The sequence below is a fragment of the Nycticebus coucang genome, chromosome 11 (genome assembly GCF_027406575.1).
Source record: "Nycticebus coucang isolate mNycCou1 chromosome 11, mNycCou1.pri, whole genome shotgun sequence".
Lineage (NCBI taxonomy): Eukaryota > Metazoa > Chordata > Mammalia > Primates > Lorisidae > Nycticebus > Nycticebus coucang.
In genome coordinates this window covers 15,753,433-15,767,081 of record NC_069790.1, presented here as the reverse complement: position 1 = coordinate 15,767,081, position 13,649 = coordinate 15,753,433, and the positions used below count along the sequence as shown (strand labels likewise).

The 13,649-nt window shown below is 35.9% G+C and overlaps 1 protein-coding gene across 4 annotated transcripts in view; it reads left to right on the top strand.

The window, feature by feature from the left end:
• Nucleotides 1–13,649, top strand: part of SUGCT (succinyl-CoA:glutarate-CoA transferase) — a 966,251-nt gene that overhangs the window by 174,112 nt on the left and 778,490 nt on the right. For all 4 annotated transcript variants that reach the window (XM_053609716.1, XM_053609717.1, XM_053609720.1 and 1 more), the window contains exon 8: nucleotides 7,436–7,579. In XM_053609716.1, coding sequence (XP_053465691.1) covers nucleotides 7,436–7,579 — 144 coding nt within the window. The remainder of the gene's footprint in view (nucleotides 1–7,435; nucleotides 7,580–13,649) is intronic.

The following is a 13,649-nucleotide window of genomic DNA, read 5'->3' as shown; positions in this document are numbered from 1 at the left end:
GAAGAATGAGTATTAATTCTTTAAACATTTGATGGAATTAGCCAGTGAAGTAAAAATAAAGCTTCAGCTTTTTTTGAGTCATTGTTGGAACTTTTGTGATTACTTATTCAATATAATTTTATATGTATATTCAGGTTTTAAAATTTATTCTTTAATCAGTTCCAGTAGTCTATGTCTTTTTAGAAATTTGTCCATTTCATGTAGGTTATATAATTTGTTGCTGTGTCATTGTTCACATTATTGCTATATAATTCTTTTTATTTCTGTAAAGTTATTAGTGATACCCTTTCATTCATTTCTGATTTTTTTTTTAAGACAGAGTCTTCCTTGGTAGCCCCAGGTAGAGTTCAGTGGCATCATCATATCTCACAGCATCCTCAAACTCCTGGGCCGAAGCTGTCCTCAACTACCCAGCTACCTCAACCTCTCAAGTAGCTGGGACTACAGGCAGGGGCCAATCACCCAGCTAACTTTTCCATTTTTAGTAGAGATGGGTTCTTGTGCTTGCTCAAGCTGGTCTGGAACTCCTGAGCTTGAGCAATCCTCCTGTCTTGGCGTCCCAGAGTACTATGATTATAGCCACTACTTCCTGCCCATTACCAATTTTAATAATTTGAATTTCTCTTTTTGTCTTGGACAGTTCAGCCAAAGTTTTGTGAATTTTGTTGACTTCCCCCAAAGAATCAACTTTTGTTTTTGTTTTCCCTCAGCTTTCCATTCTGTATTTCATTAATTCTTATTCTAATCTGTATTATTTCCTTCCTTTTGCTTGCTTTGGGTGTAGTTTGCTCTTTTTTATTCACTGTCCTAGGTGGAAGGCTAGGTTCTTGATTTGGGATTGTTCTATTTTACATAAGCATACAAATTTCCCCCAAACACTACTTTTGGTTGCATTTCATATTTTATGGTATGCTATGTTTTTATTTTCACTCATCTCAAAATATTTTTTAATTTCCTACTTAATTTTCTCTATTACTCATTGGAGTATTGGGAATATGTTGTTTACTGTCCATGTATTTTTGACTTTCCCAAGTGTTGTTATTGACTCTAATTTTGTTCCATCATGATCTGGGAACACAGTAGAACATCTGTAAGTTGACCACCCAAGGAACTGTAACAAACTGGTCAACATAAAGGAACTAGGCTTACTGTACTAACCTCTGTGTGTGGTGCATGTCCAGTCTCTGAAAATTAGATCAATTTAAGGAAGTAGTCAATGTAGAGAGGTGGTCAACTGTAGAGGTTCTACTGTATTTTATATGAATTCACTTCTTTTAAATTTATTTTTAGCTTATTTTATGTTCTAGGATGCACTACAGGTTATTCTAGAGAATGTCCAGTATGTACTTGAGAAGAATGTGCATTTTGTTATTGTTTTTTTGGTATGTTTTAGGTTTAGTTGGTTTACACTGTTCAAGCCTTTTATTTCTTTTGTTGATTTTTTACTTAATTGTTTCATTCACTGTTGAAGTTTGTATCTTCCACTGTTTATTCCTGAACTGCTTATTTCTCTTTTTAAAATTGAGAAAGGTTCTGACATTTTTCAAAAATATGTAATTGAGTTGATTTTATGAAAACTTATTTGTGTATTGATAAAAGTCTTAATTTCTAAAGAAAAAAAGTCACATTTTGCTTTTTGTATTTTGGTGGCTTTTTTGTTAGCTGCATATATGTTTATAATTGTTATATTTTCCTGATGCCTTGACACTTTTTTCATTGTAAAATATCTTTTTTCACTAGTAATTTTTTTTTTTTTTATTGGTGGGGATTCATTGAGGGTACAATAAGCCAGGTTACACTGATTGCATTTGTTAGGTAAAGTCCCTCTTGCAATCATGTCTTGCCCCCAGAAGGTGTGGCACACACCAAGGCCCCCCCCTTCCCCCTCTCTGCTTTTCCTTCCCCCATGAATATTTTTTGTTTTGAAGTTTATTTTGTGATATCAGTATAGCCATTCCAGTGTCCTTATGGCTACTGTTTGCCTGATATATCTTTTCCCATGCTTTTCTTTTCAACTTATTTATATTTCTAAATTCAAGTTATTATCAGGTCTCTCAATTAGTGTTTAAAATTATTTGGCACAAATGGTCATTTTTACCACTGACAATGCTATCTGTAATATATGGATACTTACTCGATTTTTTATAAGTTATCAAATTATTATTATTATTAATAGTTATTTAATGTTCATACATTCATATTTTTATTTTGGATAATACAATGCTGTGTTTAGAACATTAATTAGGCATAGTCCCTCCTTTTCAGGAAATTAAAGTATAATATAAAGAATTATTATCTTAATTATTTTTATCAGTCTGAATAATATAGCAAATAAAATATGATTACATTTAACCCTAGAACAGGGATACTGACCCTCTGTGCAGTTCAAAATCTTCATATAACTTTTGATTCCTAAAAAACTTAACTTCTAATACTGTACTGTTGACCAAATGTTTACTAATAATGTAAACGGTTGATTAACAATGTATTTTATATATATATATATATATATGTATTTTATTATTTTTTTTTTATTGTTGGGGCTTCATTGAGGGTATAATAAACCAGGTTACACTGATTGCATTTGTTAGGTACAGTCCCTCTTGCACTCGTGTTATATGTTTTATGTTTTATATACTGTATTCTTACCATAAAGTAAGCTAGAAAAGAGAAAATGTTATTAAGAAAATATAAGTCCCCAAACCAGGGAAAGACCCAACAAGAAAAGAAAATTATAGACCAATATAACTAATGAATATTGATGCTAAAATACTCAATAAGATCCTCACAAACAGAATCCAACAACACACCATGACCAAGTGGGATTTATCCCAGGGTCTCAAGGCTGGTTCAATATATATAAATCTATAAATGTAATTCACCACATAAACAAACTAAAAAATAAGGACCATATGATTCTTTCAATTGATGCAGAAAAAGCTTTCGATAATATCCTCCCGCGCCCACGGCATATAGCCGTTGTGAGGCGGCGCTGTCTGCGTTATAGAACGACGGGAAGGTGGACTGTGCTCTGCGGAGCTTAGCCCCCAGCGCCCCCAACACGTACAAGCATCAGAAATGTTGCACTACGTGTCTTAGGTATTTGCCAAAGTTTAAAGATTATGACATCTGTTCATGTGATTGTCATTCTGTACCTGAAACTCATTCACTCTGATAAATTGTCAATATGTACGTTCTTAAGAATGAGCACAATGCACTGTTGATTCAGATAGAGCACAACCTCGTGAGCTTGTCAGACTCAGTGGCACCGATAATGAACACACCAATGCATAATAAACTACATTTGTAAGCACTAAAGATAACCAGCAGAATGAAAACTGCATTATGTAATTGTGTAAAAAATGTATAAATACCAACATGTGCACCTAGTAAAATTACAGCTGCATACTTCACCCGTAGTGTGTCAGACTGTCATTCCTTCGCCGATCTCTCGATCTTCCTCGTTCCCTCTCCCTGCATTCCCTCGGACTGAAGGCCACCGACCGGGCGGTCCGCGGCAATATCCAGCATCCTTTCATGATCAGAACACTTAAGAAAATTGGTATAGAAAGGACATTTCTTAAACTAATAGAGGCCATCTATAGCAAACCCACAGCCAATATTGTATTGAATGGAGTTAAATTGAAATCATTTCCATTTAGATCAGGAACCAGGCAAGGTTGACCATTGTCTCCATTGCTCTTTAACATTGTAATGGAAGTTTTAGCCACTGCAATTATGGAAGAAAAGGCGATCAAGGGTATCCACATAGGGTCAGAAGAGCTCAAACTTTCACTCTTTGCAGATGATATGATCGTATATCTGGAAAACACTAGGGATTCTGCTACAAAACTTTTAGAAGTGATCAAGGAATACAACAATGTCTCAGGCTACAAAATCAACACCCATAAATCTGTAGCCTTTATATATACCAACAATAACCAAGCTGAAAAAAACAGTCAAGGACTCTATTCCTTTGACAGTAGTGCCAAAGAAGATGAAATATTTGGGAGTATACCTAACAAAGGACGTGAAGGATCTCTACAAAGAGAACTATGAAACTTCAAGAAAAGAAACTGCTGGGCGGCGCCTGTGGCTCAGTCAGTAAGGCGCTGGCCCCATATACCGAGGGTGGCGGGTTGAAACCCGGCCCCGGCTGAACTGCAACCAAAAAATAGCTGGGCATTGTGGCGGGCACCTGTAGTCCCAGCTACTTGGGAGGCTGAGGCAAGAGAATCGCTTAAGCCCAGGAGTTGGAGGTTGCTGTGAGCTGTGTGATGCCATGGTACTCTACTGAGGGCCATAAAGTGAGACCCTGTCTCTACAAAAAAAAAAAAAAAAAGAAAGAAAAAAAAAGAAAAGAAACTGCTGAAGATGTTAACAAATGGAAAAACATACCATTTTCATGGCTGGGAAGAATCAACATTGTTAAAATGTCTATACTACCCAAAGCAATATATAATTTTAATGCAATTCCTATTAAAGCTCCATTGTCCTATTTTAAAGATCTTGAAAAAATAATACTCCATTTTATATGGAATCAGAAAAAAACCTTGAATAGCCAAAACATTACTCAGCAATAAAAACAAAGCAGGAGGAATCAAGCTACCAGACCTGAGACTGTACTATAAATCGATAGTGATCAAAACAGCATGGTACTGGCACAAAAACAGAGAAGTAGATGTCTGGAACAGAATAGAAAACCAAGAGATGAATCCAGCTACTTACCGTTATTTCATCTTTGACAAGCCAATTAAAAACATTCAGTGTGGAAAAGATTCCCTATTTAACAAATGGTGCTGGGTAAACTGGCTGGCAACCTGTAGAAGACTGAAACTGGACCCACACCTTTCACCATTAACTAAGATAGACTCTCACTGGATAAAAGATTTAAACTTAAGACATGAAATTATAAAAATACTTGAAGAAAGTGCAGGGAAAACTCTTGAAGGAATCAGCCTGGGTGAATATTTTATTTGGAGGACTCCCCACACAATTGAAGCAGTATCAAAAATACACCACTGGGACCTGATCAAACTAAAAAGCTTCTGCACAGCCAAGAACATAGTGAGTAAAGCAAGCAGACAGCCCTCAGAATGGGAGAAAATATTTGCAGGTTATACCTCCGATAAAAGTCTTATAACCAGAATCCACAGAGAACTCAAACCTATCAGCAAGAAAAGAACACGTGATCCCATCTCAGGGTAGGCAAGGGACTTGAAGAGAAACTTCTCTAAAGAAGACAGACGCACGATCTACAAACACATGAAAAAAGCTCATCATCCTTAATCATCAGAGAAATGCAAATCAAAACTACTTTGAGATATCACCTAACCCCAGTAAGAGTAGCCCACGTAACAAAATCCCCAAACCAGAGATGTTGGCGTGGATGTGGAGAAAAGGGCACACTTCTACACGGCTGGTGAGAATGCACACTAATATGTTCCTTCTGGAAGGATGTTTGGAGAATACTTAGAGACCTAAAAATAGACCTGCCATTTGAGCCTATAATTCCTTTATTAGGTTTATACCCAGAAGACCAAAAATCACAATATAACAAAGACATCTGTACCAGAATGTTTATTGCAGCCCAATTCATAATTGCTAAGTCATGGAAGAAGCCCAAGTGCTCATCGACCCACGAATGGACTAGCAAATCGTGGTACATGTATACCATGGAATATTATGCAGCTTTAAAGAAAGATGGAGACTTTACCTCTTTCATGTTTACATGGATGGAGAGCTGGAACGTATTCTTTTTAGCAGAGTATCTCAGGAATGGAAGAAAATGTATCCAATGTACTCAACCTTACTATGAAGCTGAATTATAGCTTTCACATGAAGGCTATAACCCAATTATAGCACAAGACTATGGGGAAAGGGCCAAGGAAGGGGAAGGGAGGGGGGAGGTTAGGGTGGCCGGAGGGTAATGGGTAGGGCCACACCTACGGTGCATCTTAGAATGGGTACAGGCGAAACTTACTAAAGGCAGAATACAAATGTCTACATACAATAACTAAGAAAATGCCATGAAGGTTGCGTTGAACAGTTTGATGAGAGTATTTCAGATTGTATATGAAACCAGCACATTGTACCCCTTGATTGCACTAATGTACAGAGCTATGATTTAAAAAAAAAAAGAAATTGTGTTGAAAGCAGGGAAAAATAAGCTTAGCCATTATGTGGTCTCGTTTACTTGCTTTTAACATTTTTATACTCCTGGAAGATGATTAACATAGTTTATGTGTGAGTTTCAGAAAAGGAATAGTTAGATTCTAAAAATAATTTAACAGCAGCTGGAATTAATAAAGAGGTGAATGAATGAATGTATCAACCCGATGAAATGTGAAGTATGGGTCTTTTAGGTCTTCTGTTCAGTGAAAGGTTTAGCAGACTTAAAATAATGAAAATTACAAATTGTCTGATATGACAATGACTAGTGATAATGTTGATGATCATTTTGGTAAGTAATTCTTATAGCGTACTTATTGTGTGTCAGGCACTGGTATCTTTACATGTGGTTCAACAATCAGATTGTCAAATCAGACTGACATGAATTGGAGATGTTAATCAATACCAAGCCCTCCCTATAATTTCAAGGTTATACAAGCAATCAAGAGGCACAGGAAAAGCAGAGAGAGACCCTGGGTATTGAGAGAACCTCTTAGGTTCTTTCTTACCACAGTAGACAAAACTCTGATGCCCAGACCAGTAGATAAGATCCTTAATGAAGCACTGGGGTTATCTAAGACAGCAGGGAGCAAGCATCCCAGGCTGTGAAAAATCTCCATTTTTTACCCAGATAGTTGTTTAGCTCATGCCCTATGCCCCATCCCCTGTGCCATAAATATAGAGATTTTAGGTTTGTTTATCATAGTAATCCTAAACTAGCAGCATCCTGCTAAAAACCATTTACAGATAATTTTTAAAAAATATTTTATGTAAGTACCATTAGTGTATTTACCAACTAGTAGCACAATTACAAGATTAGATCAGATTTTCTTCCTTCTTTTTCTTTTTTTTTTCCCTGTGAGAACCTTTCACCGAACAGGAGAAAAATACTGATTTAATCCTTTCCTCCTCCAAAGATTACCTAATTCTAATAGAAATTCACTTGTTATTTTTTTTTTTTAGTTATAAACAAAGGAAAATATATTAAGAAGGAATTAAAACATGTCTGAAACATCAGTTTTTTACTTGGTTTAGTTTGGTTAGTAGGGGCTGGGAGAAAAATACAGTGAGACATATGTAGTAAATTAAATATATTTTTATCGCCAATGGAGGTCCACAATAGTAATTTGTTATATTTGTTTTTTTGTGTATATGTGTCTGTATACTTCACATGTGATTCTCTCTTCTATTTGCTCTCAGAATAGTTGAGAAATCATACAATACTTTTCATTTTTAATTTCTCTGTTTTTCTCAACAAATTCAGGATGGCGATCCAGTTCGCCCAGGAGTGGCTATGACTGACCTTGCCACTGGCCTGTATGCATATGGAGCCATTATGGCTGGATTGATACAAAGATATAAAACCGGAAAAGGACTGTTCATTGATTGTAACCTACTGTCATCTCAGGTACCAATCTAATAACATTTTAGATAATGGTGTAAAATGTAAATGGTGTAAATGGTGTAAAAACTGTCTCTTTTAATCTTTTCAGATAAAATCCTATGATTACATGTACTAAATTTTTTTTTTTAAAACTCTAAACAAAAGAAAGAAAAAACAACAAAAGCTCCTTTGATTTGATGTATGTGTTTTACAGTAAAGTAAATGGACTATGAAAATTTTGTTGTAATGTAGACATTGTAGTTGGACTAACATTTTATAGGCTGTTTTTAATGGAGTGGGTCTATTACTATTTGTAAGACAGGAGTAGAGTTCTTTCTGTTTTATCACATGAGCTCTGAAACTTCCTTCTTTTTTTTTTTTTTTTTTTAATTTTAAGTAAATTTATTTCAGGTTTATGTGAGGGTACCAGCAACCAGGTCAGAACATTTGATTTTGTTAGGTATAGTTCGTCTTACGGTTATGTCTCACATATAAAAGGTATGCCACCCCCCACCCCCATGCCCATTCAGTGAGAACACCCCAATCCCTTCTCCTCCCTCGTTATCTCTTCCCCCAACTTGAATTGAAATGAGTTTTCTCCTATTTGGGCATGTATTAGATTATCTACTGGCTTCATGTTAGTATTGAGTTGAAACTGCATTTGACTAGTTTTTTTTTATATTTTATGTGCCATGGACCCCTTTGGTACTCTGGTAACATCTGTGGTCCTTCCCTTGGAATTATGTTTTTTTTTTGAGACAGAATCACAAGCTGTCACGCTCGGTAGAGGGCTGTGGTGTCACAGCTCACAGCAACCTCAAACTCTTGGGCTTAAGCGATTCTCATGCCTCAGCCTCCCAAGGAGCTAGGACTACAGGCATCTGCCACAATGTCCGGCTATTTTTTTTGTTATTGTTGTTGCAGTTGTCATTGTTGTTTTATCTGGCCCAGGCCAGGTTGGAACCTGCCAGCGTCAGTGTATGTGGCTGGTGCCTTACCCACTGAACTACGGGCGCTGCCTGGAATTACGTTTTTAAACACATAAAATGAGATACTTAGGATTACAAAGGAAGCCAGTTAATTGAAATATAGGTATTTGATGTAAAAATCAAATTTGTTTTAAAATATATACAATTTTTATTCAATGTAAAAAACAAATTTGTGTTATGATACATATAATTTTTACTAACACATTAAACTGCAAGGGTTAGCAGTGGGTTGAATACTATTTTAATTTTATGGTAGTATTGAGCATAAATGATATTTCAAGGTATCTGTAATAACTGTAATATGATATGAAAATGTGTGATATTAATTAGTGATCAATTCAAAGGTACTATGCATACTTTTGTGATTTGTTGCTTGTATTCACAATTGAGTAAAATGCTAAGTTTTAGTTAGAGGTTGATGAAGATGAAGGCAGAATTTTTTTTCACTTGAGTTGATTAAATATGTCCATGGACTCCAGTTAAGAACTTCTGGTCTAGATAGTTATCAGTTACATTGTGCTACATACTAAAGTGGTAGAATAAAAAGGTTAACTCACTCTGAAAATGACATTTTGCCTCCTTTTTACTTGGTCAGACCCAGATGCTGTACCATATGTGGAAGTTGATTCCGAATAGATAATTTTTCAGGGATAGAAAAAGAAAATATCTAATTTGCGCAAAGAGACATTTTACTGTGGGAAAAACTACTTTCTGGACATAGGGACCTCAGTTGGGAATTTCAAATTTAAAAGGTATACATGGGAAAATAGTAAACTTGGAACACTGCTTTGGACAGTTTTTTCTCTTAGGCAAAATTAAGGAGGTGTATGGAAATAAACATCAATATGTTTGAAGATGAAATACTACATATGGGTTTTTACATAACAGCTTTGAGTCACAATCAGACTTTTAATGGTTCTGTAAAAGGGTAAAACAACTCTCCTCAAATGAATGATCTCGCTCCTTAATAGAGAACCACAGATGTTAGTTATGGGAAGGAGCTGAAAGGTTTTTCTTCTTTCCCCTAATTTTATAGCTGTAAGGAATCTGAGGTAGGTTTAGTGACTAGATAAAAGTTGCACATCTAATAAGTGTGGAAGCCATGAGGATTTCATGGGTATGTGATTTGTGCTGTTTAGAGAGCTCTGGGCTTAGTTAAAAGTTTTATTATCACTGCCTTGACATTGTTAATGATGTTTTAAATAAGAGGTGCTAAAGTTTTCATTTTGCACCAGGCCTCACAAGTTAGGTAGCAGGTCCCAGAGTTGAGACTTTACTTAGATCTCCTGATCTATACCTAGACTGGTTTACTCTATACTTCAATTATTGATTAATTAGCTTTGGAAAAAATTCTCTTGCATTATGCAGTTCAGTTCTCTTCCAGCACCTAACTAGTGATTCACCATGTGAAGGGGTGTGTTTCCCGGTGGGTGGAGGTGGGGGAGCGTGGCATTACCTGCAGAACTGTTTCAAAGGACACAATGAGAGGAAACTCATGCATCCATATATGAGGTATCGGGGTTCATGTGTGTATCTATTTTTATTGTTCATGTTGTTCCTTGAGATTATAAGTTCCACGAGTGCAGGGGCATTGATTCTATTTGTTTACATGGTATGCTCATTGCCCAGTCTAGTGTTTGTCAAATAGCACGTTTTCTCTATCTTTGGACATCAATGGGAGGACAGCTGGTACCAATGGGAATGTAGCCCTTAGGTTTGCTAAGATGAGAGAAAGGTAGAAAAACACTGACTTAGGATAAGTACCTGAGAAACACCTAATATTGAGATAATTTACTTTTGTACTATCATACAGTGATTTAGTCTATTCTACTGTTGTTAACTCGGTCAAAATTTGCTAAAATTATTTTATTTAAGTCTCATTAACTATCTCCTAACAAAAAATCCATTATGTCTTGTTTAGGGCTATGCACTTTCACATCTTCTATTTCATATGATCCTCATAATAATCAATCACTTGAGGTAGATGGGTAGGGAAGGAGTTTTCATTCCTATTTTACTTGCAAGGAAACTGGGGTGAAGAGAGGTTTACTTGTTTGAGCATCGGAGTCACAGCAAGATCTCGCATTCTGACATTCCAACTGGATCCTTTTTCCCTAATTCATTAAAGTAAAAGCTCTGTCACTGAGAGGCAGGCAAGCTTCAGGGGTGTCGAACCTATGGCCCACTGGCTTCATGAGGATTACGAGGTGGTGAATATCATGAAAAGTATGCACAGACCTTTTGCTCATCAGGTTTGTTAGTCTTTGTTTATTTAACCTGTGGCCCAAGATAACGCTTCTTCTTTCAGTGTGGTGCAGAGAAACCAACTTTGGAGACCCCTGTGAGTCTGGGCTTTCCTGTGGTAAAGCTTCAGGGGAGAAGGCAAATTGAGTAGGAGGCAGAGAGAGCAATAGAGTACTCAATGACAAACACATAGCAAGGTTCTCATCCCACCTCATACACAAAACATACCAAGAACCAGAAAAAAAAAATTGTAAGAAAATGGGTTCTTCTGGATTGTTACCCACCATGTTTTGATCCATTGAGTGAAAACTATTATGCAGTTTCATCGACAGATAAGTGTTTCTGTTGAAATATGAGAATTTTGAGAAAAACAGCATTTGAAGTCATAGGATGAATGGACTTTTTGTTTCAGCTGTAGTTGACAGAGCACCTCTTCTTATGTCCCAAGCTCTGTGCTAGCTGAGCTCTGAAAGGGAAGCAATACATCTATTCAGGGCAGAGGCAGCGAAATCATATGGGAGAACTGAAGGTGACATGTGAGCTACAGGTTGAAGGATGAGTAGGGGTTCACCAAATTGTGGGTGAGAGAGATGGGTCGTCCTGGCATAAGTAATGGCAAATGTGCGGGGAAAGAGCTATGACAAAGCTGGAGCTTGGAATATGAGCAGAGAATGGCAGGAGACAAGGTCAGAAATTTGGTTAGGCCAGAATTGTTAGGGTTCTTATATATCTTGCTTAGGAATTTTGATTTTAATTTCTCAATGCTCCTATTTCTCTATGTGTAAACTTTATTAGGTGATGGTCTTTTCAACCAGGAGTGTCTTTTTACATATTTGCTACATCTGCCCTATTCAGAAATAGCCTCATGGCTGTGAACAATGGCTGGAGAGCTACAAAGGGCTCAGATAATTTATGCTAACGCTTATCTCAAGTACAAGGCAGGGGGTGATAAGAACATTTTCATTCTCCAAATCCACCCTGGCCTGAGCTCTGTTTTTCTTTTTTCTTTGTCTCTGCCCTATTTCTTGTCTGTGGGATCCCCCTTTTCTCCTCATATGGGGTTCTCAGTCTGGGCATCTCTTTTCTTCCCTCTTTTTCTTCCTTCACTCTCCTGTTTTCACTCCTCTTCTATGCTCTCTGCCTTTTCTCTCTCTCCCTTTCTCTTATAGAGCAGTGGTTTTCAACCTGTGGGTCCCCACCCGAATGACCCTTTCACAGGGGTCACCTAAGTCAGATATTTACATTACAATTCATAACAGTAGCAAAAATTACAGTTATGAAGTAGCAAGGAAAATAACTTTATGGTTGGGGGTCACCACAACATGAGGAACTGTATTAAAGGGTCTCAGCATTAGGAAGTTTGAGAACCGCTGTTGTAGAGAATCCGGTTTGAAATCATACAGTCTTATAATAGAAAGGCTTCAGAATATTCTAGTAGTTCCCAAAGAAGGAAAGAAAGTTCCCTTAAGTCCTAGGAAATAAGACAATATATTTAACTAGTTTGAGTGAATATTCTTAAACTGATTATTGAGCCTGAAAGATGCAATGCTTAAGCCATCTCTGGTAGTAGGAAGGGGGTTACCTATATCCAAACTGTATGGCTGAGACCAAGAGAGGGTGATTCCCTCTAAGAATGGTGTGTTATTTTTTTGGCCGCAGGAGGAAAATGGATGTTGAGGAGGAATCTACAAATATTCACTATACTAACATAACAGGGTTATTTTCAGGATCTAATGCAATAAAGGATGTGAAAAATTAGAAAATATTTTACTTATGACTAGCATTAATTTTATTAAGTATTTGAAAAAATACAGTGTTAGAAATGTGTGAGATTAAAAAGCTGGTTATTGACTTTATCATTATAATTATTATATCTTCATAATAGAGAAATCTTGACTAACTTGAGTTTATTTTTCAATTTAAGAAAGTATTTATAGATTCTAGATCCAAAAGCCAAATTAAAAAATGATTAAAACCTGTTTTTGTAAATAAGTATTTTTTCTAGATATATTTTAAAGAAGTATAATAGGAAGCTTCACCTTTTCATTCATTTCATTAAAAAATGAGTACTTTTTTTAATTAAAAAATATTCATTTTCTTCTTTTTACATGAATGTTCACCTGCATTAAGTGGGTAACATTTGGATTTAATTTCAGCTGTCTGGAAAATGAGTATGATTTCACGCAGTCTCAAAAAACATACTTTTCTATTTATTTTGATTACATTACATAGGATGACAGTTGAATAATTATAACATTTAATGTCAGTTACTAAAAATGAAATTTTGCTCTCCTCTTAAAAGTGATCTAGTGTAAAATAGACAAATTACACTTGATTTGAATGGTAGCTGATTATTAACTCTGAGATGATTGACTCAACCACAACAAAACCATTTCAAGTAGTTCATTGTAGAGACATGACAATTGCCGGGATGTGGTTTTAGTAGGCACCAAATTTTTTGTAGTTTCAAGGCTATAAACTTTTAACCTTTGTCAAAAATTCGTTTGATTTTTTTTTTTTAGTCTGAATTTGATTTAAAGTTGTCCACTCACGATTGTCTAACATCAGCATCTAAACAGTATTCTTTAGATGATATTGGTAAATAACAAGGAAGTGGTTTGGATGTGGTTCCAGTTATTCTGTTGCTCTATTCTTCTGTTGTGGCTTACAGAAATATCTTTTGGAAGTTTTAATATCCTTCCTGTACTTAATTGCAACCAGGCTTTCCTAATTACTACTACAATGAGTTTGTTTTTTTTTAGCACTTTTAAGTATTTTCACATATAGAACATTTTGTCAGTTTACCCCCATTTGTATATTGTTCATATTATTAATATATAGACATATGAAAAGTAGATAAA